At 53.0% G+C, this 27,785-nt stretch overlaps 7 protein-coding genes across 7 annotated transcripts; 3 read left to right on the top strand and 4 right to left on the bottom strand.

The window, feature by feature from the left end:
- Positions 1 to 410: 410 nt before the first annotated feature.
- On the top strand, positions 411 to 1,957 carry CH63R_01304 (Glycosyl hydrolase family 28; the record flags this gene model as incomplete). Its single annotated transcript, XM_018296279.1, has 4 exons — positions 411 to 770; positions 889 to 1,392; positions 1,464 to 1,670; positions 1,736 to 1,957. The coding sequence occupies 4 exons, from the start codon at positions 411 to 413 to the stop codon at positions 1,955 to 1,957; spliced, it is 1,293 nt and encodes a 430-aa protein (XP_018164641.1).
- A 1,094-nt stretch (positions 1,958 to 3,051) lies between these two features.
- CH63R_01303 (Duf167 domain protein) lies at positions 3,052 to 3,615 on the bottom strand (the record flags this gene model as incomplete). The annotated part of the gene is made up of 1 exon (XM_018296278.1): positions 3,052 to 3,615. One exon carries the CDS (start codon positions 3,613 to 3,615, stop codon positions 3,052 to 3,054), a length of 564 nt encoding a protein of 187 aa, XP_018164640.1.
- A 352-nt stretch (positions 3,616 to 3,967) lies between these two features.
- CH63R_01302 (2OG-Fe(II) oxygenase) lies at positions 3,968 to 5,360 on the bottom strand (the record flags this gene model as incomplete). Its single annotated transcript, XM_018296277.1, has 3 exons — positions 3,968 to 4,461; positions 4,517 to 4,623; positions 4,693 to 5,360. 3 exons carry the CDS (start codon positions 5,358 to 5,360, stop codon positions 3,968 to 3,970), a joined length of 1,269 nt encoding a protein of 422 aa, XP_018164639.1.
- Positions 5,361 to 13,246: 7,886 nt separating this feature from the next.
- On the top strand, positions 13,247 to 14,977 carry CH63R_01301 (Glycosyl hydrolase family 18; the record flags this gene model as incomplete). The annotated part of the gene is made up of 5 exons (XM_018296276.1): positions 13,247 to 13,524; positions 13,583 to 13,875; positions 13,907 to 14,169; positions 14,226 to 14,602; positions 14,659 to 14,977. The coding sequence occupies 5 exons, from the start codon at positions 13,247 to 13,249 to the stop codon at positions 14,975 to 14,977; spliced, it is 1,530 nt and encodes a 509-aa protein (XP_018164638.1).
- Positions 14,978 to 15,756: 779 nt separating this feature from the next.
- CH63R_01300 (Ankyrin repeat protein) lies at positions 15,757 to 17,019 on the bottom strand (the record flags this gene model as incomplete). Its single annotated transcript, XM_018296275.1, has 1 exon — positions 15,757 to 17,019. One exon carries the CDS (start codon positions 17,017 to 17,019, stop codon positions 15,757 to 15,759), a length of 1,263 nt encoding a protein of 420 aa, XP_018164637.1.
- Positions 17,020 to 18,654: 1,635 nt separating this feature from the next.
- On the bottom strand, positions 18,655 to 20,679 carry CH63R_01299 (Major facilitator superfamily transporter; the record flags this gene model as incomplete). The annotated part of the gene is made up of 3 exons (XM_018296274.1): positions 18,655 to 19,441; positions 19,530 to 19,925; positions 20,012 to 20,679. 3 exons carry the CDS (start codon positions 20,677 to 20,679, stop codon positions 18,655 to 18,657), a joined length of 1,851 nt encoding a protein of 616 aa, XP_018164636.1.
- A 3,680-nt stretch (positions 20,680 to 24,359) lies between these two features.
- CH63R_01298 (uncharacterized protein) lies at positions 24,360 to 27,142 on the top strand (the record flags this gene model as incomplete). The annotated part of the gene is given in 5 exon segments (XM_018296273.1): positions 24,360 to 24,442; positions 24,487 to 26,440; positions 26,487 to 26,634; positions 26,690 to 27,099; positions 27,116 to 27,142. The coding sequence occupies 5 exon segments, from the start codon at positions 24,360 to 24,362 to the stop codon at positions 27,140 to 27,142; spliced, it is 2,622 nt and encodes an 873-aa protein (XP_018164635.1).
- Positions 27,143 to 27,785: the final 643 nt, after the last annotated feature.

Genomic DNA, 27,785 nt, shown 5'->3' with positions numbered 1-27,785 from the left:
AAAATCAGGGACGCGAAAACGGGGAAATCAATTTCCATCCAATCATGTCCTGTGTTTCGTCTGATGCGGCGGCTCGTTTTATCTTCTCAGCGGAGGCTCTTGGTCTTCCCCCAGTGCCCCTCCCTCTTCTACGTGATACTAGCCTCATCTCCGCAGCCCATATCATCCCGGATGATTCAAACTGCCCACTAGACATGGGCGACTCGATACGCACTCTCCCGGGGGACCGATGGTCTTCTTGCAACCTCCCCTGAAAGAGGGGCTCGGCTCGGGCGAAGCTTTCTGGCGCTCATAAACCCCGGCTTGGCGTCGACAGCTAAGAGCTCTTCGCAGCCCGCCGGTCTCTCCCAACAACGGACATCGTTCGTCCCTCCTTACTCACTCTACATCCGATCCTTCAGTCCGTCGCCATGCTGTACCGCCATCTACTGCCACTGGCGCTCTGCCTCGCCGGGTCTGCGTCCGCCGCGTGCGGCCAGAGATGCGTCATCGCCTCCTCCGGCAACTCAACGTCGGACGCGGCCGCCATCGCCGACGCGTTCGTGAAGTGCGCCAGCGACGCTGAGATCGTCTTCAGCGAGGGCGTTGAATACAAGGCATTCGAGCCCGTCGTCGCCACCAAGCTGTCCAACGTCGTCATCACCGTCGCCGGCAACCTGAGCCTCCCGCAGGACATCCCCGCAATGCAGAAGCTCGTCGAGCTCAAGGGCGGCTCGCTCACATGGTTCCAGATCGGTGGCACCAACGTGAAATGGATCGGCTCGGCAGAGGTACGTTGCTTCCCCTCTCCCCCTCCCCCTTCGCCTTTGCCTTGGTTTTCGACTCCGAATCGGCCGTTTGCTTTTCGGCCACGAGTGTTTTTGTTTGCACACGCTGAATTGTGCGCAGCCCGACGCCGGTTGGATCAAGTCGTATGGACAGGCCTGGTGGGATCTCAACAAGCCCGGTGAGGCCGGTACACCCAACCGGCCTCACCTGATGCAGTTCAGCGTTACGAACGGCGTGATGAGGAACATGAAGTCGCTGAAGCCCATCGGCTGGAACTTCTCGATCAAGGGCAAGAACATCACCATCGCCAACACGGTCATCGACGCGCGGTCCGAGAGCAGCAGCTTCCCCTTCAACACGGACGGGTTCGACGTCGGCGCCACCGATGTCACCATCACCAACAGCAACATCTTCAACGGCGACGACGCCATTGCCATTAACGACGGCGCCAAGAACGTGCTCTTCCGGGACGCGACCATCGGGTTCGAGACGCACGGCATGAGCGTCGGCTCTCTGGGCTCCAAGCCCGCGTCCCCGGCCGACGTGCAGAACATCCGTTTCGAGGACGTCACCGTACGGGGCGGTCTTTACGCCGCCCGATTCAAGAGCTGGATCGGAGGACAGGTAAGGAATCGCCCCAGTACACTTGACAAGATGGTAGTGTTGCTGTTTGCTGACTTTCACCTGCGGCAAAGGGCCTGGCGAAGAACATCACCTGGAGCAATATCCGCGTCGACAACGTCACGTTTCCCATATTCGTCACGCAGACCTACTACAATCAGGCCAGCGTTAGCGGCGAAAGACCCAACAACTCGTCCGTCATGATGGAGGACTTCACCTGGGAGCACTTCTCGGGCAACATCAACACCTACAACCCCGGGGACGGGTCGTGCACCACCAACGTGAGCCACATCCCTCCGGAGTCTTCCTTGCAGAAAGAAAATTGTGCTGACAGTGACTTTTGTAGCCTTGCTGGTACAACGCCGGGCTCGGGAACCTCACGCACTCGGAAGCCATCATCATCGAGTGTAACACGGAGAAGTCCTGCAAGAACTTCCGCACGAAGGACATCAAGGTCGAGCCCCAAAGCAAGACGGTGCCGAAAGTCATCTGCATGAACGCGATGCCTGATCTGAACCCCAAGCTGGGGTTCGAGTGCGCCAACGGCACGTTCGTCCCTTCGGGCTAGGATGACAGTTCACAATCGCGGACCATTCTCTTATTGTAGTTGATTCCATCATAGTCTACGACATAAAAACCTAACATGATGCGGGGTTTTTTTTCTTCATGACAATAACAGCCTTGTGTTCACTTGATCGCCCGATTCCTTCCCTTCTGTCCGCAGCATAAGTTCTTCGCCTCAGGTGACAAACTACAATTTCTGTTCGGTGAAACCGCCGTAAGCCCATCTACCCCTTCTCTTCGGGTCCACCAACTCAAAAAGCAAGCTTGGAGATGAGAAAACGGTAGCAACCTTGTAGCGCTTGGTCGGACTAAAAATTCCGTAAAGGTTAGATTCCAGTCGAGCCAGATTGATGAGCCGATGCCAAAGACAACGTCGACCGCAGCATGCGAAGCTTTTACATCGACCTGATTAGTTCTAGTCGATGGGATTTTAGGTAGTCTGTTCACAGAGGACAAGGTAGTTGACTGCCTGGTCGCCAATGGCCACAGCTATGGCTTTGACGTAGGTAAGTTTCCTTCGAAAGCCAATCCCGAATGGATTGACGTCTACAGCGCGTTGACTCCCGGTGACCTACCTGTCTTGTCTCTTCAGCCAAGCGTGCTCGGCGTTGTTGGTTTCGCTAAAAAATAGGACGGATGATCTTTGCATCGATGATTGTACTGTTCTTCTTACACATGTCGTGTTGAACGAGACGCTGTATATCGGGTCCCTGATGACGAGCTTGGCTCCTCTGAGAACCCCCCAGAATTTTCTATTGAACGCGAGCTCTCGGCACATTTAGTCCAAGCTATGAGACCGAATGTCCTGAGAAGTCGCTAAGCCACGCTTGTCGTAGAGGGTTCTAATGCCCGAGGCGTATTGCACATAATCCATGACTGTTGACTATGCAACCACAAGCGACTGATGAATGTCGAGGGATCGATAGAATTCCACACGTCCTCAAGCAAAATATACGCAGGGAAACAATTTTGATAAATCATTTAAATGACTGAATCCATCAGGGATTGGGGCATCGTTACAACACCTTGGTCATGTCGCGACTAGCCATCCTTGTTGACGTAGGTAGGCACCCTCCGCTTATTCCCCAAGCTTGAGAGCTATCCTCCATTTGCAGCTTTTTGGAGCTGTTCAGTCACCCTTGCCATAACGTCTGTCGGATTTTGAACGATGCTGACAGCTACGGTTTTGTCACGAGACTTCAGTCCCTGGGTGATGGTTAAATCGGACTTCGGAAGTCCTAGGACCTGCGTCTGGATCTCAGCATCTTCTAGTGGCAATGCAATTGGAACGAAATGATCCGGAGTGGCAATATAGTCAGAAAGGGGCTTTTTTTTTTTTACCTCGCTCAACAGCTTGATGACGGCCTTGTTCGCCTCGCCTTCTCGTGCTTGCGCAGCGACGCACATCTCCACAGCCCCCTCAGTCACAGCCGTGACCCCCTCGCGAACCCTTGACGCGCCGGGCTTTACGTGGCATTGAAGATACAGAGTTCCCAAGGGAGATTTCTTGGTGCCTGCGACGAATCGGACCGCTGCCGACGCCATCATGGTAGGCGCGCGGTGGTGAGAAGAGGGGAAGAAGTTGAGAACTGGCGTGGTGAAGGTTGAGTGGCCAGGTGGGTAGAGATGTGGGGACATGACGGAAGCACAACGCAGGACCATATTGAATGTTATTGGGTGCTGTCCAATGTAGACTCAAAACTAACCTTGACTATTGAACAAAGGTCTTTCCACCGATGCTTCCAAAGCAGAAACTCAACTTAATCAACCTTAAACCAGCAAGACTAATTAGACGTGGGCTAAACACGGAAGCGCGCACAAGGGCGCTTGGACGAATGTTGATAGATAGAGTTTCAAAGTAAAAAGCTTTTGATATGGCATAGCAACGTAGCTCGCTCTCTAAGTGTATGGTCCAATCTGGTATTTCCGTCGCTGTTCTTCCGTTCTAACAATCTCGCTTTTTCCGACCTGGCTTGTTTTGCTCTATAATATATATAAAAAAAATGTTTATCCGTTACAAAGAAGCGTGCGGAGTCTGTTGTCCAGCGCTTGGCAGAACTCTGTCCACGCCGGGGGGCTTGGAGCCCAAGGTTCGGAGCTCCTCCTTTTGCAAGAGGGCGAGACGGTTCTCGGCATGCATTCTCTTGGTGGTGATCCTCTCCGGGTAGTTCCTCAAGAACATGTTTGTGAAGTGGGTGCCGTAGTGGATGCCCTCCTGCGGAGACTGGCCGACGTCGTAGCCAGGGAGAGGCTTGGCGACGGCCTGGAAGCTAGGCTCGTGGAAGTAGGCAAAGGCGAAGCGGTCGCGGGTGTTCAAGCCGACCTTGTGAGGGGTGGAGGGCAGGTAGGAGTTGGTGATGTATTGCATGATGTCACCGGGGAAGACCGTGAAGACGTTGGGAACGGGAGGCACGTAGTGCCAGCCCTCGTCGTCCTCCTTCAAGCCTGCCGAGCTCTTCTCCCAGTTGGCATAATGCTCACCATCGTAGGGAGGGCGAATGAAAAGTCCTGTTCCCCAAGTCTTAGTGCATGTGATGACGAGTTGAAGCCGACTTGAACTTACCGCCAACATCATCCTGCGCAGCAATCACCAACAAACCGTAGTCAGTGTGAGAGCCAATGCCACGGCCCGCCTTACCCTTGCCGTTCGTGTTGTGTGTAGGGGGAAACCTGTTCTTTTGTCAGCACGGGATCGTTCGGCAATCACTTGCGAGCTTGATGACGCAGAAAAACACTCACCTAAGGATGCGCATATGATGCCAGCCGTCATCAGTCAGGTTTGTGAGGGAGCCGGCAGGGACGTTGAGACCTAGTTCCGCCAGCTGGAGCAGCTTCTCTCCGCTCTCGCCGAGGTAGTCCATGTAGGTAGTCATGGGCTGCTTCATATCATAGTCGGGCCAAGGCGCAGGCCCATGGCAAGGCCACTTCGCGCGAACGCGAGGCTCGGACATGTCCAGGTCCTTGGTAACAGTGAAGATCTCCGAGTAGTCGGCAATGCCATCGGTGATCTCCTCGCCGGAAGCGATGTAGCCGGAGTAACTTTGGGAGTCTACGCACGCGGCCTTTTCCTCGTGGGGCTTGGCGAAGAAAGCCTTGCTGGCGGCTGTAGCCTCGTCGAAGATGGCTTGTTGCTTGTCATTCATGGACACCTGGAGGATACCATCACGGCGCCAAGCGTCAACGAGGGCTTTTCCCATGGCGCGATCACCCTTGCTGCCGGTGACGCGCTCAGGCAACGTAAAGGTCTCGAGCTGTGCAACCTTGGCCTTGTGGCCTGGGGGCATTGTGGCGGCCATCTTGGCGACATTGTAGTCGGTGACTGTGGCCAGAGGACGAGCCTGATTGAGAGCCGGCTTCCGTGCCCCGTGGCGGGCTAGTGCGTTCAAAGACTTCGTAATGGCTGACATGATTGCGTTGAGGCCCTCACTATGACCTGTCGTAGTGTGGAAAGGCGAAAAGAGATGAAGAAGATATCAAAGTTGATTTTTCTGTTGTCAACGAGCTCCTGTTATTCCTCATCTTGCTCCTGGCCTTCGTTCCCTTTATATCCGCCAGAAAACCATTCCCAGGCTCTTCGCCATGGGTGCCAAGCAGCACCGGGATACAATTTACATGCCATCGATACGTGGCCGTTGTCTCAGGGTCTTCCAGTTCAACTTTAGGTTTTCTCGGAATTGACGAGGCAGTGTACTATCTTATACTTAAACTCAAAATCTTTGCAACTACTTGGTCAAACACACAAAGTCCTTGTTCCCGACGTCTCAAGCCGAGACAAGTCGGGATGGGGATGAGTTGGTTTAGCCAAGGCATCACTCATCCCACAACGAAGACCACCCACGATGCTTGGCATCGTCAAGGGCCAGGGCTCAACGTGTTTGTGGTATATAGAAGTGGACCCGATGTCCGGGGGAATTACCAAAAGCCCCCCACCCCCTGTGTTGCTGCGAGGAAGGGCCACCGAGTCAAAAGAATGGACATTTCGCAAATTTCCATCCTGTTTTGTATTGGAGCTCTTCAAGGATGGTACCTGTTTTACAGAGCTGAGAGATCACTGTAAAGATGCCCGCTGTCTCTAAGCAATGGAAAAGCTGTCATGATGGATAATAATAATAATAATAATAATAATAGGGGTGGTCACCTTGCCTGCGTGTGAGTAAAGGGACAGTTGCAAAGTCCGAAGTCTGGAGAGATTCTGAACTGATTCAAGAGCCAATCGGAGGCCCAAACCGTCCGAACCAAATACGATCCGAGCTTCGGTTGCATTGCACCGGACTTCTGGGATGACTTGACACGCACGTGTAGCCAACAGTGTCCAGGGCAGATGCTGGCTGGTGCGCCATAGCCACACCCATGGCACCCCTGGGGACTTCTGGTTTGCGTTGCGGTCTGAGATACGAAGTGGTAACAGCAGCTCTTTAGACTTTGCTGTCGGCTGGCGGCTACCCTGGCTGGGGATGGAACTCTAATAAAATGACGGAGAACCGCGGACGTAGGATTCCATTGTTCAACAGAATTGGCGAAAATACCGAGGCTCAAATGCTCTTTGATTAAGAAACACGAGTCATTGTCGGGATGAATGCTAACTGGCACCGAGTAGACCAACGCGCGCGCTTCTCGGTCACGGCACGTCCGGAGATACCGGGAGCGCGGCTCGAGTCATTCATTCTATGTAGGTAAGTTCCAAAGTGCGAGCGGGCTACGAAAGGACTATGCGTGGAATTCCCAGTATAGCCTGTTCATACCATCCCTGCCGCGGCGAAACGTGCATAGCGTCCGCTGAGTGGTGCAAGCATCGACACAGGACGTAAATTTCGTTACTATAGAATGATCTCCTTTGGAAAACGATACAACTTAGCAAGCTGGTTGAAGTTGGAAGCCTATTCACCTCCAAGAAAGGCCTAATGTTGGATTTCTACAAGCTGACCAGTGTTTCCCGAGTGGAAGTACGGGAAGCGAGTCCGAGTGTACGGTTCTGGAACGTCGTATGGAGTTTGAGTTACCAAAAGGGGCTGACTCCCCCAGGGCATATGCTGGGACATGTTCGAGAAAGACTTTCCAGGGGTCAGTCTCATTGGATAAAGAAATGAGATGGCAGATGCGCTTTTTGACTGCGCTTACCGTTTCAGCACTAGTCAGATTCGCACAAAGCGTCTCATCCCTACCACCTCAACGTATGCTCTTCAATTCCTGTCTCTTTATCCGTACTTCCGCTACCAGAGGCTTTATAGCTCAGTTTACCTCGTATAGTCAGAAGCTTTACAATGAGGTAGAATCATGTTGGCGAATCCTGGGGACAACGCTTTAAATGCCTTCTCAGTCTATTCCAGGCCCTGCAGCCCTTTCGGTGAAAAGGGGAATGTTGGTGTCACAGGTAACTCGAGTGAAAATGAACTGCTCAATAATTATGAGGTTATTCCTAGATTGCTTGGGTGTTGAAGGACAGCAGACGGCGGCGGCCGTGATATGGCTGGCCACCCCGATCGGAAGTGAGTCCGCGTGATGTGATTGGCCCAGCGAGCCCGCTGCCTCTACTTTCTCGTGGATAATCCGATCGGCGTTCTAACAAGGAAGGAAGCGTCATACTTCAAACATTTGGGGCTTCGCTCCTACGGCGCTTACATCGCACGTCGATCACGGATAAGTGTCCAAGGACCCATTCACATAATTTTTTGCGATCTCTATTCAAAAGAGTATAACCCTTTCTAGATAGGTAGTAGTACTACGGGCTCAGAAACCTGGGGTTTGACCAACGTAACGTGTACTTCCCAAATCTCTGGATTTGCAGTAACTTTTGCCGAAATGCTTATGCAAGGTATTGAATCGTGTAAACTTGAATGCGAGATACTGGCTGTCACTTCAAGCATTGTAGCCTTCAGAATGTGTTTGAGGAGAGACTGAGCAGGATCACCGTTTGAGCCCAAGAAATGGCCATGAAGAAGGATCAACGACGGCTTAGGCCGAGCCCTCCCTCCCCCCGAAGGAGAGGTATTTCCAAATCATGAGACGAACCTTGAGTCGCGGTTCAAACGCCAAAGAGTTGGGTCGGAGTTGGCCGGGCTTTTCGGCTTTACATCAGTCACAGTCTTGATTTAGTGATGCAGCTGTCCACAACTGAGCTGTGTGTTTACTTAAACAAGCTGTAGACAAAAGCCCTGAGAAAGAGGCGAGCAAAGCTCCGTGCTGAGAAACTGCTAGAATTCAAATTTGGAGGCTCAAAAAACAATGTAGTCATGGAATGAAGATACGTCACGTACGTAGTGCGGATGGAAAGGCATATTCATGTTATTGGCCGTTACTCTGCGGAACAGTGGCTCGACGGGATGACAGGCCGAAGCTGGGTTCGGCCAAGTTTCAAGAAGGCCATAACGTAAGTACTCTTTAATATCCCCATTCATTACGAGAACTCTATGAACGCGGTTGATCTTCCACCACTCATCAGTACATCTGTGGAGCACTCACCCGCAAAAGCCAGTGGTGTGACTTTACTGCCTTGAAATGAGTCTGGACAGCTCAACTATACGATTTACTTGCCAGCTCATCACTTCTCAGACATCGTTTACGGCCTTTCGAAGATGGCTAAATAGTTCTTGGGTATCCTGGGCGGAAATTTCTGAAACGGTGCCATCTACCCTGCAGACTTGTTGCCCACCGGCAGCATCTAAGTGCATTGCCCTAGTTCGTTGATACAATGCGAACCCGAAACGATGTCTTGTGAGACTATTTGGGGAATTTCTCGGCGGATAATTCTTATGAAACTGTGCCTGAGTCGGTCCTCTGCTAAACCGCGAAGTGGTAACGTTTCCTTCACGTATTGATCATTGTGTTTCTTTGGTTGAACTTACCCCTTATGAAGCATGATCCTGAAGCTGCATTTCGTAGGTTAATAAATAAACCCCCAACAAAGCAAAAGCTTTTGAGAAAAACTCAGCTCCATGTCAAAGAGAGCCAGATCGTCGGGTCTCCTCTTATGCTCAGAACTGTCATGTATCAGTCAAAGCTTGGTGTCCTTGCTTGTTCGAGTCGTGAGTCAGGCAGCCACTGTGCAGGAAATTTGCATAGCCACAACCGGCGGGAGAAGAAAAAGTCTAAACGCATGCCGTTCAAAGCTGCTCATGAACATAGAAAATATTACGGATGCTTGTCGCTTGGCGCCCGGTGTAAGGCTCGTTTTGACCAGAAGCTGTGGGGATCATGGTTGTTTGCTTCTTGTCCCTTGCTGCACGTCGCGGACTACGCGAAGAAAAAGCCGGATGCAACGCAAAGCGGCGTTCAATACTGTAGTTCATGGAAGCAGATCTCGGTCATCCTGCATCCGGTTTGTAAGTCAGACTACCCACTTTTCGGCACCCCCCCCATTTCGGCACCCCAAAAATGAAGCTATTCCCATCATACTCGTCGACTTCAATTAATCATTGACTTCTTCTAGATGCAACAACAATACAGCTTTCAGCTTCACTAGGGTATTCAGAGTCGCTGGATTCGGCTGCATCATCCTCTTTTTCCCCAGCCTTAAGTTGCGCCTGCTGGATGTCTTTGATGTTGGCGAACTTAGTGTTAGGATCCAGCTGGACTGCCCTTCTTTTCCTTACTGCAGTATTGGTGACTTGGGCCTGCAGAAGCTCCAGTTTCTGCTGGGTATTTGCCAGCTCATATGCCTGCTCGCTGAAGCCTTTTTTTACCTTCCTGAATAGAAGGCGTTGAGTAAAGGCATCATTCTCCAGCTCTGTGAATAGCTTCAACTGCCCAGCTAGATCCTTCATCTTCCTTGGCGTCGACCATGCCACTGCAGATGACGCAGATACCCATCCTTCAGCTTCCTTGCCTCCAGACTGCCCTTTGCTGACCTGATCAGATGATCCTGATGCTGCTGGTGTTGATGGGAGCAGTAGGGAGCTCATCAGAGGCTTCGCCATAGAGACAGGCCATAACCCTGTCCATTTCCAACCACTTCTAATGTTCTGCATCGTCATACCTGCAGTACGAGCCTTCTGATAACAGCCTATAAAGTTCCTCTTGCCTACAACAGTTGAATCATTCCACTGACCAAGGTATCCAAGCTCCTTCCTATAGGCTGCCTTGACAGGGCTGAAGACTGACTGATCAAGTGGCTGGAGGACATGGGAGGTATGTGGCGGTAAGAACAATAGATGGATGTTGTTTATATAGCATAACCACATAAAGTCAGTCGTTGTATGACTCCCATGTCCATCCATGATCAGCAGCCTGACCTCCTTGCCCTGAGGAAGAGTCTGAGGGATGAAGACCTTCTGCAGCCATTCAACTGCAGTGGCATCTGAAGTCCATCCATTCTCCGTTGCAGTGAATTGCCATCCTTCATAAGGGCCAAGGTCTAGAGGAAACCACTGCTGCTGGACTGCCTTGCCCTTATAGATAACGAGGGGATTCAGAACATGGCCCAGGGCAGAGATGCATTCGATGATGGATACCCATGCCCTTGATCCAGGCTGTTTCTTACGTACAGACTTCGTCTCAGACATGCCCAGCACCAGCCCATTAGATCCCTGGCCCTCAAGGATACCAGTCTCATCCATGTTGTATCTATTAGCTGGTTTGATGCTGGTGATCTCTGGTATGGCGAGTAGTTTGAACCAGTCCCTGATGACCTCAGTAGATGCCCCATTAACACGCCTAGAATCGATAGGGCGACTTCTCTGGACCTTGACTGATGGATTCCTCTTCAAGAAGGCTTGGATCCAGCCTTTTCCTATAGGCTCTGTATCCCCCATGGCATGGAGGATCCTTTCTGCGAATAGCCTCACTTGCAGATGGGTTGGGGCAACACCAAGGGCATGCTGAATGCGAACCCATTCAGCCAGTTTAGCCTCCTGACTAACAGAAAGTCTCTGCAGGTCAGAAAAGGCAATTGACCTTGGTTGAGTGCCCTTAATCCGATACTGAAGTGTTGATCTTGGGATGCCATACACCTGACCAGCCCTCTTAATGGGCATGCCGTTGGTTATTGCGTCAAGGGCCTGATTGACTTCATCTTCGGTATACTGGCCCATAAGGTCGAAAAGAAGCTCTGAGGAAAAAATGAGGTTATTCGCATAAGTATAGAAAATGTTGTTGATGTTGAAAGTTGAGGGGTATGTTCTGGTGATGAGGCATTTGAGGCATTTTTGGGGTGCCGAAATGGGGGGGGTGCCGAAAAGTGGGTAGTCTGACTTACATGACAGATCCGTTCTGATCATCGCTTAGCCTAGGAAGGACCATATTCCCCCTCACCCAGCCAGAACAATTGGGTGTCCTCTTCATTTAGGATCGCAATCGACACTCACTTGGGCGTCATTCATGAGACAGCGGATTGACGATTTGCAGGCGTGACGCTTTCGACTTATGGGCGGAACAGACTATCGCAGAAAATGGCTGAATGCTGGGAAACGGGCGGATAGATAATGTAACAGACTTCGCAAAATGACCGACCTGGATAGTGTCTACGAGTTTTATCGAAAGCCGGGGCACTCGGATCAGGGACAGCAACTTTGCTGCTATACGCCCGACAAGGCAATATGCCAACTAGCGTGATATGAAAGGTTCATGAATGCATTAAGTCGCAAGTTCAAACCTCTTAGATTTGGCTACTGTAGTCGGACGCTGGTAAGATGGAGTGATATATTGAGGAAACGATTTTCTATCAGTATCAGGGTCTTTCTGTCGTGATGGCCTCACGTGAGTGGAGCCATTCATGTAGGCCGGTTGGCCGGCACGGGCCTGTAAAAATGGGTCTCGCGGCCCTGAACCAGCCGGCCCGTCTCCGTCCCAAGCGGCGTACTTCGATCAGCACGCATGCCTGTTTGGGCAAAGCCTCGCTCTACACAGTCGTAGATAAATCAAGCCATCTTCAATTCATGATTTCCAGACCTACATGTGGCATTCCGCGACGCTTTCTTGTCTGGTATACCTGTCAAATCCCAACTGGGGTGCGAGAAATTGCGAATTTTCTGCGAGCAACCACGCGAAGACACGTAGACCTTGCGGGATGATGCATGCTATTGAAGACATAGACGCATCACATCAGTCTCTGCTATCTAAATGTGAGGTGGGGAATCCGGAAGTTCCGGGTGTCTGTTATGCATTCCTTAAAAGTAATCATAAGGACTTTGGCCGGTCCAACGAAGCCCCCTTCCCCCGGATTTCAGTTCGTCACCAAATACGGTAAACAGTTATATTTGGCCATCGTTGATGCATCCCGGCTTGGAGCGTGAATACGCGCGTACGCGGAAAATCAACGAGGATGACGTCTAGAGTTTGGAAGCTTCTTGTCACGGATCGTCGTAGGCAGACAATTGGAATATAGTGCTTCAACCTGCCGCAAACCATCACATACGACCATACCCATTGGAAAACTCGGGATCCCGTCCGCTCTCCCATAGATAAGCCAATGAGGGCCGGATTAGTAGTTGGGTCGGTGACGACCAGCGAATACCTGGTGTTGTATGTTTTTGCTGTTTTGACTTTGGCCTTCAAGAACTGCTTACTTCGGCTGAGGCAAGGTGAATGTTATGGCTCAATTCAGCCTTGGATCGATCATCTACTCTCATATGTGACCAATCAATCAGGTCTCTCAAGCAGCCTTGACCGCTGTGTGGCTCGAGGTGATGAGAAGCTTTTGGATCTGGGAAATCATCTTGGCTGCCGCTAAAACATGATCTGGTCAAAAGTGGCTCCGACAGGTTCATCCCAGCGAGTCAGTTCAACAGGTGTGAGCAGAGATGGCTCTGATTTCCGATTTCACTACGAATAAGAAGCTGTGTTTTAACTTTCAGATAAATTGGCCACCCCATCGGGCCCATGTCTCCAAAAAAGTAAAACCCCTTTTGATGGTTGTCGATCTCATCTCGTCAATTAGCCAGATGCCGCGCAGTGCCGCATTGCCGCGTGTTGGCTTGCGATGGACTTTTCTTGATCCACCTGACTGCCTTGTCTGGTCTCTGCTGGCACTTGCAATGGCTGTGATAGGTTAGAGGAGCATCAGCTTGACATCTTCCAAACCCAAGTACCGGGACAGGCCCGAAGCTATGCCGAACGGCTTGTGGATCTAGCTCGGGTAGTCGGCTACAACGTTTGTCAAGACGGAAATAGATTTAAAATTGACCGAAAGTCGAACGGTTGTATTAAACAAACAGCTCTCCTGTTCCTTCATGATTGGGCTCTTGCTGTGCTTGTCTTCCGCGCTCCTAATGCTTCAACAATCGCTCATTTAGTTGTCGCGACACCTGACCAACTTATTTTCACTCTTTTGACAGTCATATTTGATAACTCTATACTTGCAATGCTATTCCGATCCCTTTGTCTCGTTGCTGTGACCGCCTTAGCCGTCGAGGCTGTTTCCAAGGATGCGTCTTGCGACGACGATGTGTTAACCCCATCCGCACCACTGGCCTCTGGGCCACTGTCCAAAACTCGCCTACCTGGATCACAGTTGTCCGGATACCCTCCGTCTGGACCATACTCGTCTGGTTCCTCTCCTTCCAGAACTCTCCCCTCGACTTCGAATCACTCCTTACCGGCCCGAGTCTCGGCCCCTCGTTATGTCATGTACTTCGATCAGTACGGAAAGCTCATCAATTAAGATACCCTTGTAGCTCAAAATCTAACAATCGCCTAGGTACCACACAGCCGGGGTTCCAGACAAATCTATTACCGCTGGCGTTACCCACGTCATCACAGCCTTTGCCAACTCCTCTTTATTCGCCTCTGAGCCGACTGGCGAGTACAAGCCATTCAAGCCTATAAATGAGATTCGAGCTCTGTTCGATAACGGAACAAAAGTCTGCATGGCCATTGGTGGATGGGCTGATACCGATGGTTTCAGTCGAGGCGCTTCGACAAATGCCAACCGCAATAAGTTTGCCCGTAATGTCGTGGACTCCGCCGTCAAGCTTGGATACGACTGTATTGGTGAGTGAGCCCAGCTCTATCGACTGTCCAGCTAAGACAATAACTAATGCAATCAAACAACAAGACATCGATTGGGAGTACCCCGCGGGCAACGGTGCCGACTATAAGCAGATTCCAAACGCAAACAAGACCCAGGAGATTGACACCTTCCCCCTGCTCCTCTCCGCTATCAAGACTCAGCTGAAGCACCACAAGATGGAGCTTTCCGTTACCGCTCCGGGCCTCAAGCGTGACATGATTGCTTTCACCCAGAAGCAGACCCCCAAAATCAACGCAGTCGTTGACCACTTCACTGTGAGTCTGACTTTGGTCGGGCATCTTCAACAAGGCGCAACTGACTTTAAGCGCAGGTCATGACCTATGATCTGATGAACCGCCGCGACAACGTCACTGCTCACCACACAGACGTCAAGGGCTCTCTCGAAGCCATCGACACCTACATCGCCCTTGGCGTCGAGCCGGGAAAGATCAACTTGGGCTTCGCCCTGTACGCTAAGTGGTTTACCACTGCCGCCGGTTATACTTGTTCCGAGGGTCTTGGGTGTCCCACTGAGTTGCTTGAGGCTGCTGACGGAACCGATACTGGAAAGTCGGGCGCTGTCACCTTCGAAGCTGCCAACTTTCTGGCTGCTCCCACTAATTTGACGACTTCTCCTGATGCTTCTTGCGGTACCGGAACGTTCTACAAGTGTCCTACCGGTAACTGCTGTAGTCAGTACGGCTTTTGGTATGTAACGCGACATTGATCAATTCAGACTATGCTTAGGATTAACGATGCTTTAGCGGCACCACTGAGGCTCACTGCAGCAGCGGTTGCCAGTCAGACTACGGTATTTGCAACGGCACCTCAACCGCTGCCTCATTCAAAACTGCCATGGCCAACGGTAAGACTGACGAGGTCAGTGGTGGGCAGTGGTACTGGGATCCCGCTGGTCCTTTCTTCTGGACCTGGGACACCCCGGCCCTTGTCTCCCGCAAGTTCAATGACATCGTCAAAGCTCGTGGTATCGGCGGCGTTGCCGCTTGGAGTTTGGGCGAGGACTCTCACGACTTCAGCCTCATCAAGATCATACAGGCGGGCGTCCGAGCTTGGCCCAGATAGAATCCATGAAGAATGCGTAGCAAGCCGGCATGAAACTGACTTCTATTTAATCGTACGGTCATCGAATACGTGGGGTTCTGTTTTGTATGCGCCGAGTTCCATTTTTTCCAATGGTTTACTGTTGTCTATCTCGTCTCACTTCTCAGACAAGTGTTTCGATTTCTTCAGCAGTAGACATTGACAAAGGAAGAGACTGAAAAGGATGACTTGCTATGAATTTTCGTTGGCAACGGCCTTTGCATTTCCTTGCCTATATGGAATACATGAACGCACATACACACAACCAACTCATTACATCACCTCGACTAGATCCATAGGCCCTGTAGTAGGCTTGAGCTTTTTACACAAAATACAATCTTTTTAATATCCTCTGACTCCATATTAGCCGCTTCAAGGCCTTTTGTTCTTAGCATTGTCTCCTGCTGGCTGTGGATGTCTGACTCGGCGATGGAAAAACAGATGAGTACGCCCATGGCCGGCTCAAACCTTCTCTGCCCATGGACTCGGCAAGCATGCGCATAAGCTCATACCATCGTACCTTTGCTGCGATCTAACAACCGTGAATATGTAGTTATATTGATAAGAAAACGTCCCCTTGCGTTGACTGCAAAATCTGGGTGACTTCAAAAACAATTTGGCCAAAAGAAGAAGAAAAAAAACCCGCCTGACTAAGTAAGAAATATCGAGCCTATACCACAAAGCAGTTGTTGCTTAAAACCATAAATTCAGAATGACGCTCAAATTGATGAGTATCAATCAGCAGTATAAAACTTTTGTTTCTATCCCTCCCGTTGGATTTGCAAATTTGACATGGCCTTTTGGTTCCCGAACCGTGTGGCTCTTGCCGGGTTCGCAGCCGCCATACTTTTCATCAGCCATTTCAATTGTTCGCGATTGTAGTCAAACGCCTTCTCATCAAGCAATAATGGGTCAGCTTCCTTCTCCAGAAGCCACTGCACGAAGTCCCAGTTTCCTATCGAACACGCGCATGTCAGGTCTGTCTGTTTTTCTCCATTCTCCATGATCTTGATTCTGTCAATGTCGACGTTATTGAAGATTAATATGTGCTCCGCAATAGCACGAAGCCCAAGCAACGGTGAAAAGTCGGACGATACCGACTGGCCATTGCTCCTCTTGGATTCGTGGTTCACCGTAGACAGTGCAAGGATAAACAATGGGCTCAGATTGGCGACTTTGACAGGCAAGCCGCTGCTGGCTCTGAGCATCTCAAACGCTGCAGGATCGCAACCCTCGATCGCCAGCTCAAAAGTCCAGGTGCTCTGACGATGGAGAGGAATCTCCAACGAGTAGTCTAATCTCTCTTGAAGTCCATGCAGAGCTTGGAGATCTGGCCAGCAAGATCCGATGTTAGGGTCTGCGCCATGCGAGAGGAGGAACCTGACTAATAACGTGTTCCATACGCAAGAAGGATAAAAGAATGGCCAGACGGGCCAAGTGTCCTGCGTAGTCTCCCAAGCTTGGTTCGTATGCCAGCCCGCTTCAACGAAGGTCTGCAGCAATGATATCAATACGTCCCCTTTGGGATAAACCTGGAAGATAGAGGCGCCCTTGAGGATCTGTCTTCGCTTCGATCCCGGTTCCGTGCCTTCAAAGACGTAGCCGTGCAGTTTTGTACCTATCTGGAGCAAGTAACGGGCGATTGAAGGCTGGTTGCCGAAAGAAGCCATCTGGAGGCCGAACTGACGGACAGCGTGGCTTGGCATCACCTTCCGAACATACGCTTCGACGTCATCCCGATAGCCCATCCTACAGGCACAATAGAAGTCGATTTCAGCTGTATCTTGAGGGTTTAGCAATCCATTTTCAATGGCGTAGTCTGGTCGGGGGAGCCGTGGCGGCAACGGCGGAAGTTCTGCGAATCGAGCCTTGAGTTCGCAAATGTCGTTGAAGAGGTTCTGGGAAATATCGCTCTTAATGCGAATTTTTGATCGTCGTTCTTGATTTGTAAAAGCAATGTGGTAGAAATGCCAATCCAGTCGCTTGTACATGGTGTCCAGAGTTTGTGGCTGTATCGTATCCATCGCACAATTCAGTAGGAAGTCTACTGGTTTTGCTAACTGTACACATCCAAGGGAGAGAAGAATAAGGCTCATAATATATTAATAAGTCCATGGGAACCATGTTAATATGTATAACTGGTCTTAGGAGACAATCTCATTGTGTCGTTTGCGTCGAAACAGCATTCACTGGGACTCGACACTTTCTCGAACAGGGCGAATAGTCCAAAGAAAAAGATTTGTCGGGCTTCCACTAGTGTTAATATCATATTGACCAGCTGAAGAAAGAACGTGTGCCAAGCCGTTTCTTTATGTTACTCTCAACGATATTCCGCTGAGCTGTTTTTTTGTGTTTGTTTTTGTAAGAGTCTTGTTCTAAATGGCTACTGTTTTCTTGTTGCTAAAAAGTACTTTGTGCTCACTTCAAAGAAGCCAAGCAACACAAATGTCAGTTCCTGAAAATCTGGACTGTCCAGCCCCATGACCAGGTTCCATCCCTTGATCGCTCTGTACGCCCGGCCGGCACCGCATCCTTCATCGTCCCAATTCGCAACATCGTTAAACACCTCAGGACGCGCATACATTGCCGGTTTGAGAAGCCTCATAGGCCTTTCTCCCGCCGACAGCCTCTCGTTGTTGATCAAGGTGGCCATGGACGCAAGGACTGGCGCAGATGCAGATGATGTATGTCTTTGCCAGAGCTGGCACGTCAGGAAACTCACAGTCCAACTCCATTGAGTGGTGTCCCTCCGCCTCTAACCCGTCCAGGTGTTTCCCCTCATGTCCATTGTATGCAGCGACTGCCTTTTCCTGGCACTGCAACGCGGGAAATGAGTTGCTCAACCCGCCGCCCGGTTTGTAGCTCCAATCCTTCTCCCAGTGCGCCGACAAACCATTGCTCTTACTTCGGGACGCCCCGTCCACAGTTTTTTTCCATGGACACGACGCCGGTCACGTCGGGTTGAAAGCTCCCGTTGTAGAACCCGTATCTCCCGTGGCCGATCGGATGCAACCATCGGGGACGACAACGGCCTGTGTCCCACCTTCTCCACCGAAAATGAGAATTGTCAAACCCGTGAAGCCCGGCTTCGGTTCTCAGGGCACTGTCTCTCAAGGTACCCGGGGGAATGGTCAGCCTCGACCAAGGCGAATGAGATCGAAATCACCTTGGACGACATGACGGTGCCGCAGTTAGACACGTTGTTACCCCCCAGCAGCGGGCCACAATGAATTAGATCCACGGCCGGGTCGATTGCGTCGCAGGAACACCTGTCGAAGGCGGCGAGCATGGTGTTGAGGTTACCCCCGATGTACATATCGCCAACGTGGAGATTGATGACGTTGAACCCAACCCCCTCCCCCCCGCTCATGAACATCAAGGGTGAGTGAGTACTTGCGAGCAATTAAAGCAAAGTGTGTGTCCAAATATGAATTACTTTTAGATTAGAAATGAAACCACTTGGCAAGCTTCCTCGTCGTACCCGCATTAGCTGCTGGCTAGCAGATTTCGGCGTGGAATCCCACAGCTCGGTATATACTTCATTAGGCCACTTTATGACAACACGGGTATCCAATCGTCATCCGTATGTAACGCAACTCGCTCACCATACAACATATGTACTCCATCAAAGGCCCCGAGAGAGACCGCATGACGCAAATTCAGGCGCTCTTCTCAATGTCCCTTGGCCTGGCCAGTTCCTCATTCATCAGCACGCCGCCCGACTTCTCGCCGGCGCCGGCGCCAGTCTCAGCGGCAGCGGCTTCCCTCTCTCTCCTCCTCTCAAGACGCGCCTGTTGTTTGGCGCGTTTGCTGTCGTTCTTCTCCTGGTCCTCTCTCATCTGTCGGATGACGGGGCTCCTGGCGCGAATCCTCTCGCCGTACCGCCAGAAGATGAGGGGGATGGGGATGAGCGCGAGCTCGAGCAGGCCGCAGAGCGTGCCGGCCCACTGGGGCGTCAGGGCTCTGTACATGGAGGGCCCCGCCAGGGGCAGCGTGCCGCCGAACATGGACCGCATGACGGCGTTCCCTGCAAGAGCGGAGGCCGCGTAGATGCCATAGGAACCGGCCAGGTAGTTGGAGCCATAGATGAAGGATATCGTGTTCCCGGCGCCGAAGGGGATGCCGAAGGCGATGGGGATCGCCCAGTGGATGGTGGCGGGCAGACACGTCCAGGAGAAGACCAGCTGGCCGATGGGAGTGAGGACGGCGCCGATGGTCATGACGCGGGCGGTGGCCTCGGGCGGGACACGGCCGGTGACGGGGTCCTTGGGGTGCGCGTTGATGATGCGGCGGAAGATGGGCTCGCAGCAGATGGCTAGGATGGTGCCGATACCGATGCCGACAAAGGCGAGACCGGAGACGCCGGGTCCCCAGCCGCGGTACTGGGAGAAGACGATCGGGTAGGCGACGAAGCACAGATAAAGAATGCCGTAGATGAGGGAAATCCTAGGGCGTGCGTCCATGGTTAGCCTTTGTTAAGATTTCAGGGGGCGTCCGTTTGGGAGTGTTCTCTTACCAGAGGTTGAAGAACCACAAGATAGGCTCCGTGAAGCTCAGGACGAAGGGGCGGCTGAGGTTGAGCTTGATGAGGTGGAACTTGGAGACCTTCTCGTCGTAGCGGCACCACCAGCGCGGATCGTCCGTCTCCTTGCGCATGCGTGCCGCCTTGCGCTGCAGGATGGTCGGCGCGTACGTCTCGCGGAGGGTGAACATGAGGGCGATGCCGACGCCGGCGAGAATGAGAACGATCCAGTTGGTCCACCTCCAGCCCATGTACTGGAAGACGAAGCCGCCGATGAGCGGACCCGTCACGGGGCCGTTCAAGGGCGCAATGCTGTAGAACGACATGGCGAGGGCGCGATATTCTTCATCGGAGATATCGACCACGGTGCCCGGGCTGTTTGCGATCAAGGCGGCCCCGAATAATGCGCTAGAAACCAGGGTTAGGAACGAAGGGTAAGGGCTCGAGGCGAGAGAGCGGGTGAGCTAGCGTCGAGGACTAGGAGCTGAGCTTACCCGAAGAAGCGGACGACAATGAGCGTGGTCAAGGACTTGGCCAGGGCGCAGGGGATGATCAAGAGAGACGAGACGGTGAAGCAGCCGAGATAGACATACTGCCGGCCGTACAGCTCACTCATGGGCGCCACGATCAGGCTACCGGCGGCAAGGCCGAGAAGATAGGTGGTAACGCCAAGAGTGGCGATGACCTGGGTCGAGTGATACTCCTCAATGAGACCCGGGATGGAGGCGGTGTAGCTCGTGCTGTACAGGACAATGATCCAGGTGGAGAGCGAGACGACGAAGATGGTCCAGCCGCGGTACCACAGCGGCCAGTTCTTGGGGTTCTCGGGGTCGTCCGGCTCGAAGACGATTTCGAAATCCGGGGGCCTCGAGGCGGTGCTGCCGATGCTGGTGCCGGTGCGCATGTAGGTGATGGGCTCCCGGGCGACATGCTCGGCCTCGATCTCGAGGTCGGGGGTTAGGGCGTGCTCCAGGGGCTCAAGGGGGTCGGTGTCGGTGGACGAGTGGGACGTGGCCCGGCTCCGGCTCCGGTGGCTGTGCCGCGACTCGACCCCTTTCAGCGGGCGAAGAGGCGGCGAGTCTTGGCTTGATCCGGACGAGGTCGCCGTTGCGGTCTTGGCGGCCGCGGGGGACCCCTTTTCCGGGTTGGGGGCTCCGGTCATGGTTCGATCCGTGGGCCGGGGAAGAAGCCTGGCTGTGGCGTAATTTCGCGCGAGGTTGACCGTCAATGCTGGTAGAGAAATGGGAAAAAGAATACGGAGACGGGCTGTTTGGGAGGAGGAGGAGGAGGAGGAGGGGTGGAGGGATAAGATGCGAGTGGACTGGAAGTTGGGGACGCCCAGGCTCGGGACAAGAGATTGTTAACCGCTGGGATTATCTGACTGCATCGGCTTCTGGTCTGACGGTTCGCGCTTCCCCATATGTTACCGAAAGGCGTAGCTGACGGGCGATGAGCGAGAGTTGACAAAGACTTTGAGGTGGGATCTTGGATAACTTCACCCACAAGAGGACCGACTGTCAGAAAATTTACCAACCAACAGAGGCTCCCCTCCCTCCTTCTTTTCCTATCTTGTGCGCGTCTTCGAAGGGGGCGACAAGGGAAGGGGGCCCGGAAGGGGATGGTGGGCGAACCCGCATCCGCTCCACCGGCGCGAAAATGGGTTGTTGGTGGGTGCGGTGCGGTGTGGGTAATCAAGGCACGCAATCGGAGCAGGATGGAGGGAAAACCTGGGCGATCAATCTCACCCCTGGGGCTGGGGGATGATGGCGGAGCTAGAGTCGCATCGTTTTAGGCTAAGACAGCCGCGTCTGCTCGACCAAGAGGGCGGGAGGGCCGGCATGCTGCCGCTGGACATGATGACTCTTTGGACGTCTGTTGCGTGTAGGTCGAGGACGTGATGGGACTGAAATCACACAGCTTCTGTTCTGTCTGGATGGAGCTCCTCCTTGGCTTCTCTCTTGCCGCAACTCCATCTCTCCGCATTTCAAACCGCGTGCAGTACGTAAAACGGGGACAACTGCCAGATCCCGCGTTGTCTTATCAGAGGGGCCAGGCGGCATCAGTCTCCGTTCGGTGAGATGAACGACAGAAGTGGACCCGAGCCGAGGTCCGCTTCGGCCCACCCTTCAATATGTAATACACCATTATGGATACTCGGCACACAACTAGTATCCATCCGTAAGCACTTGAGACAATGAGAGGTAAGATGGCGCGAGAACACAAGTCATGTCCACGCGACAGCACGTTCGGCGCATCTGCTAAGACAGCGTATGGCCAATGAAGGTCAGAATTAGGTAGCTTGGCCAGCCAGCCGCCTTCTTGATGCCATTCCAGAACGTCGTCGGAATGAGAAAGAAAATGCGACGGTGAGAGTTTGCCGATTGCCATAGCTTTCCGCTGCAGCGGTACGGATACCTACCTACCTTGTTAAGTTGTCACGCCTCCCCTCCCCACCCCCCTTTCTCCTCAAAAAAGCCCGCGTCGTGGGTTATTCCCGGCGCTTGTCCGCTTGAGGCTTGACGGAATTCGAGACGTCGGTGGGGCGACGGCCGCAGAACAGAGCCAACCCCTCCTAGCGTCTGTCTGGCCGCCGTGACAAACATCACGGTCCTTAAACTCGGTCATCGGTGTGCATGCTGTGTAACTTGCGATTTCTGTTGGGCTGGGTTTTCGTAAGGTGTGATTATGGACGCTTGTTGTGTTAGTTGAGTCTGGGTTGAAGCAGAAACAAACGAGCACAACAAGCAAGATATCAATACGCCGTGTCGGAACCGATGGATCGTCCGGGTGTCGGACCACTCGTTCCCAATCCGGTTTTTGCGCGAGGATGCTGCGGCGAGTCTCGGCGAAAGCGGGGCTTCGGATGTTTGAGCTCCGCTTCCGGCTCCGATTTACGGAGAACCAACAATAGTCCCTTCTCGCCGTTTAACATCAGACGATCGCCAAAAACTCTACTTGAACTTTGGAGAAGCCTTTTTTATGGGGCGACTCATGACTTCACATGAGTGCCGTTCGCTGGTCACCCTAGCCTCCGTATCTCGAATACTGATGCCTCAGTCCAAAGGCGGTCCAGCAACGAGCTCCAAAGCACGGCTCTTTCATTCTCTCACTCAAATATGCCCACAAAAGAAAAGCAGAGAGCATGAGAAATTCAACACATGAAATTTAAAGAATGCTCCTGATACTTGAGAGTAAACTGGGTTTCTTGCGGTCCGCCCCGTTGTTGGCGATGCGGCATGCCCTTGGACTCTGACCGTCTGGCCTACCCAATGTCATGCAACTCGACCCCAACTGGAGAGTCCTCACATTGCATACGTATCTTGAGATATCATGGAGCCTGGCTTGACGAGGGGACGTGAGAAGCAACTGTACAGAGACCCTCCTCTATAAGCCTGCATTCTGCCTCTCCTCACGCACCTGACTTGGGGTGTTTGACACGAATCACCTCTCTCTCTCTCTCTCTCTCTCTCTCTCTCTCTCACACACACACACACACACACACACACACACACACACACACAGAAAATATCCTCGCTGACTTTCCACGCTTTGTTGTGCCGTATGCTTTACCTTTGTCCTGCCTTGGCATTTGGATCATAAACGTCTAATTTTCCTCATTACTTTCCGCTCAGTCATCTGCCTCAAAACTTCTATACCAACGCTGAGAGTACGAGTTTCAGCACGCTCTATGGATTGGGTTTCCTCTTGGCTACCGCCAAGCGAATCAACCCTTCTCCGTTGCGCCCAACCTCAATCCCCAGAACCGAGACTGCCGTAGACTACAATCTTTATTTTATTCATGGATGACCAGCTAGCTATACGATCTCGGGCTCCTTTCTCTTTATTCCAATCTGATGGCCTCCAGGGTATCTCTATTGGCCTTCGCCTGGATCCTAACACAAAACATCTTAGCCACAACCTGATAAATAACGGAAAGCAGTATCTAAAATTGACCTTCTGAGTATTTGGGAACAGAACCTTTCTGGGCGAGAACAACACTGACAGAAGGAAAGTAAAGTTCCTGACAATGAGTTGTCGACAGTGATTGTTTGGTCTTTTCCATGTCTTGAAGCCCCACTATTGTCAGATTTTAGTTAGCAGATCGATCAGCTCGTTGAGACAAGCTGCATGCCAACCGAAAGCTGACAGGGGTTCTTGCAGTGGCATGGCCGCCGTGGCTGTGTTCAAGCGAAACAGGCAGCAAGATGCAGCCCAAAGGGGGCCAAAAGCGACGCGCCACGCGAGGGACAGAGGGTGAAGTAAGCCTCGCGCTCCTTTCAGATCATTTCTTAACATCCCATCCTCTGCCCGTTCCTCCATTGCCTGTCTCGTACGCCTCAGATCTCGGTAGCATGACGAGGACAAGACGAGTGGAGCTTGGCAATGGCAGTTGAGTTTGCAAACCCCAACCATGAGTGGTGGCCGCGGCCATCTGACGGCTGCTTGGTTCCGCTGGTGCTACAGAGCGGCCAAGAGCGGTGGTCTCTGCCCGAGACCTCGAGATGGTCTCGCCTTGGAACTCCATCCTCGAGGGTCTCGCCCCTTCTTCGCGCTTCGTACTGGGTCGGGTCCTCGCTGTTCGTTCCCCGTACACGATCATACGATCTCCGCATTGGACCAATCGCGATTACAGCAGCGAAACTCGTCATCGCATGGCCCGTCTTCTGCGTCCTGGTATTGATAATAACATCAGTCTACGCCTGCCGGCTTGTGCTAACGAGTTCTCAAAGGTATGCTGGACGGGCAACTTAACCACGGCACTGATACAGCTCAATACTATTCCTGGCTTTAGTGACCACTCGAGATATGACACTGTTCGCATCCCTCGGCCAACCACCACACATGGCGATTCTTGTTCGCATCCGTATCAGCCTGCGTCACAACAAGAACGCGCCTCAGTCACAGCCTCTGCCCCTTCAGACAGTGTAGGGGCTCTCTCATCCGAGCAGCCATATACGGATAACATTAGGCTAGACGAAGCTTTGCTCCCTTCGAGGCTGAGGCACACTGCTACTTCAACTTCAACAATCTCCCTTCGACCAAGGTACCTCTGCTTCGTGAAGGATTTCGAAGAGGGCAGCTATGAGACAGTCAAAGTCTCGGATTATTTAGAACAGCACGGAGATGACACCGACCTGGAATTCGTCTTCGTCTCGTACACTCGCATGCAGTTCAGAGTGGCCACCGATGAGGAAATCAACAGGCATCAGTATCCCGATGAAGCCAACAGGGAGGCCAACAGGGTGGTTGCGCGGCAAGATCGACAAACGCTGGCGCGATGGGGCATAGACGCGGCCAGGAGGGTGGGGAAGAGGGCATTCTGGCTCGACTTCGAGTGTGTCCGCAACGACGACGGCGTCGCGAGGTCAACCAGCAGCAGCGAGGACGTGTACCGGATATGCGACATCGTCAGGGCCGCGCACTCCATGATCATCGCCATCGGACCCTCGGCTGCCGACAAGGTCTCGGCTCTCCTCCAAGGACGCGAGACTCCGGAGTACAGACGAGAGGAGGTGACCCCCTGGCTGAGGCAATGGGGCTCGCGCTTGTGGACGCTCCCGGAGCTGCTGCTCTGCCCGGCCGAGTACCGCATCAACCTGTACGTTCTAGGAGACCCCGCAGAGGAGCCAAAGGCCATGGCGAAACGCAACTTTGCCGAGAGGGCGTGGGACGACGCGGAAGCCGTCAAGGAGCTCGTTGATCACTTCGAAGGCTCCGCGATCCTCACGGAGCTGCGCCTCATTGAGGCGGCCCTCTCCTGCTTCTCGAGACGTCAAACGGACCAGTTCAGCCAGGGGGACATCGCCTATGCCACGATGGGACTCTTCCCCAACCGCCACCGACCTCGGGTCGACAAGGAAGACTCCGGCTTCCAGGCCTTTGCCAAACTGTCCCTCGCCAACGACAGCGGCGCTTTCCTGAGCCGTCTGGTCTGTCTAGCCCCCGCGCAGCAGGATGCCCCGTGGCACCAGACCGGAGACCGCTGGGGCGTGAAGCTCAGCGACATCTACCCGAGCTGCAACGTCTCGGGCGTGGCCGGCCGCGAAGCCGTCATGCTGGACGGAGTCCACGGCGCGACCATTCACTGGGACAGGGTCGACCCGGAGCCTCTGTTCGGCCAGGACGCCAAATTCGTCTTCGCTTGGTTGTTATTGGTCCAGATGGTGTGCCTAAGCGCGCCTATGGCTCTTCTTGCGATGACTTACATCGTGAGTCTTCTTTCCGTGGCGAAGCTGAAGGCATTCTTGGTAATCTACTTTTGGACACTCCCCGCGGTCGGGCTCGTCGCTCTAGCGTCCCCGATGGTGCTCATCGGCTCGCGGCGCCGGCTCAGTCAACCCAAGAAGTCTCGTCTACTCGGCATCGAGGGTATCGTGGACGCTGGCAGAATCTCAAGATACCTCTGGGGTTTCGATCACGGCGACCTGACGACGGTCACCCCACCGTCGTACAGCGACGTCGATGATGGTGTACAAACCGCCACGCCGCCGCCGCCGTCTTCTCATAGACTAGGGGAGCATGGCTTCACGCTGGTAGATACCAGGCTGCTGACGGTCACGCATTTCTACTGCAGTCAGCCCCCGGTCGCCATGTTCGTCTGTGGCTCGGAAGGCGGTAAACAGCGGACATTGCTCTGCTCGTACGACTGGAGGACGCAGACGTACCACCGCCAGAGTGTCCTCAGGGTTGCGCGCCGGGGCCTTGACCAGTTCCATCTGGTCGACGGAGTCCGGCTCTCGCTGGCGCCGCATCCCGATGTCGACGCCAACTCGCCAAACAACACCAGCAACTCGGAACCAAGCTCACTCTCTGGCGAGAACCTGAGGGACGCTCATCCAGGAGGTGGCATGCAGCAATCACCGTGTCCCAGGGCTACCTGCCGCACTTGGAAGACAGAAATACTGTTCATGGCGATTTGCTTCGTAAGTTTTCAGCTTACCTAGGAGATAGTAAGCTTACCCTCACCAGGCCGGTCTCACCATCCTCGGGGATCCAGTCCACGGCCGCGGAATCACTGCCAGTTACAATCATTTCATTGCCGGTCTGTTGTTTGCCGTCATTTCGCTGCGGTACCTGCCACTTAACCAAGCCACCATGTACATCTTTGCGGCAAGCGGTAAGCCGGAGGAGCCCTCTCGTGTATGGGGAAAGACGCTGATTGGGACCTACAGTCATTATGACAATCATCAACGACGCTTTCACCGGAGTACACGTATCCAAGCATGTCGTTTTCGCCTACGCATTTGTGAAGGGATGTCTTGCCTTGACGCTGATCAAGTTGATGCTGTCCTGGTACCCGACCGACGAACTACCGATGCGGTTTCTCCTCTGGAACGTCTCCAGCACGTCGCTCCTCGACATACTTGGCTTCATGGGCGTCGTGTCTTACATCAGGGCTTGCATCTTTGTGCTGGGCATGGTGGTCTTCTACGCTCTCTTGACGACGGAGTTTATGGATCGCGTGGGGGGTCCGGAAGACGTTTCCTGGCTCGATCCACATCAGAGGCTGTACTACTCCAGCAGAGCTGCTGCAACTGGTTTTCCAAGAGTCTCCACGAGGATCATGTGGCGGGATCGTCAGGTAAGTCGCACGGCAGCACACTCCCGCTTTGGAACTGCGCTAACTCATTTCCTTGACAGCAACTGCTTATCAGACTGGCGCGGCCTTTATTGGTTTTTGCCGCGTCTCTTGCCAGCTCTCTCAGCCTTGGGGCTTCGTATGGCAGTCAAAGCGAACCAGGCGCTGCCCTCGTTGCCATTCTTGTCGGGCTCGTCGTGTACAAATTCCCGTCAAAGTGTTGTGAGTGGGGACCAAGGCAACCGACAAGTACAGAGATGCTGACTCTTCCGGGCTAGTCATCACAATGGTCGTGTGTTCCATACTCTCGGGCATTTCTACTTTACTCGGGGCCATACATCCGGAAAGCCACGCACTGTTCCCTCTCCCGCTTCTCCAGCGACTGAATGGAGTCGTGCCGCCGCGTAAGTCTATTACGAGAGATACCTCCAAGCACTAAATTAGACTAACGGCAACGACTTGTAGTTCTTTGGGCGGCTGTGGTACTCCAAACGTCGATATGGACAGAAGCTTTGGGCACTGTGGCCATGTCATGGATTGGAATGGCCGTAGGTCATATCATTCTGATCTACACTTCCGACAAGATCCCAACGCTTGTGGTGCAACTGCCTCTTTTTCTGGGCCAGATCACAATCTGGGCTATGATTTGGGCATGTGGACGGGTCACTGGTAGGATCATATTGCCAGAA

This window comes from Colletotrichum higginsianum, chromosome 1, assembly GCF_001672515.1.
Source record: "Colletotrichum higginsianum IMI 349063 chromosome 1, whole genome shotgun sequence".
NCBI lineage: Eukaryota > Fungi > Ascomycota > Sordariomycetes > Glomerellales > Glomerellaceae > Colletotrichum > Colletotrichum higginsianum.
Note: the sequence above shows the minus strand (reverse complement) of the source record. Positions and strands in the feature narration are given on the sequence as shown.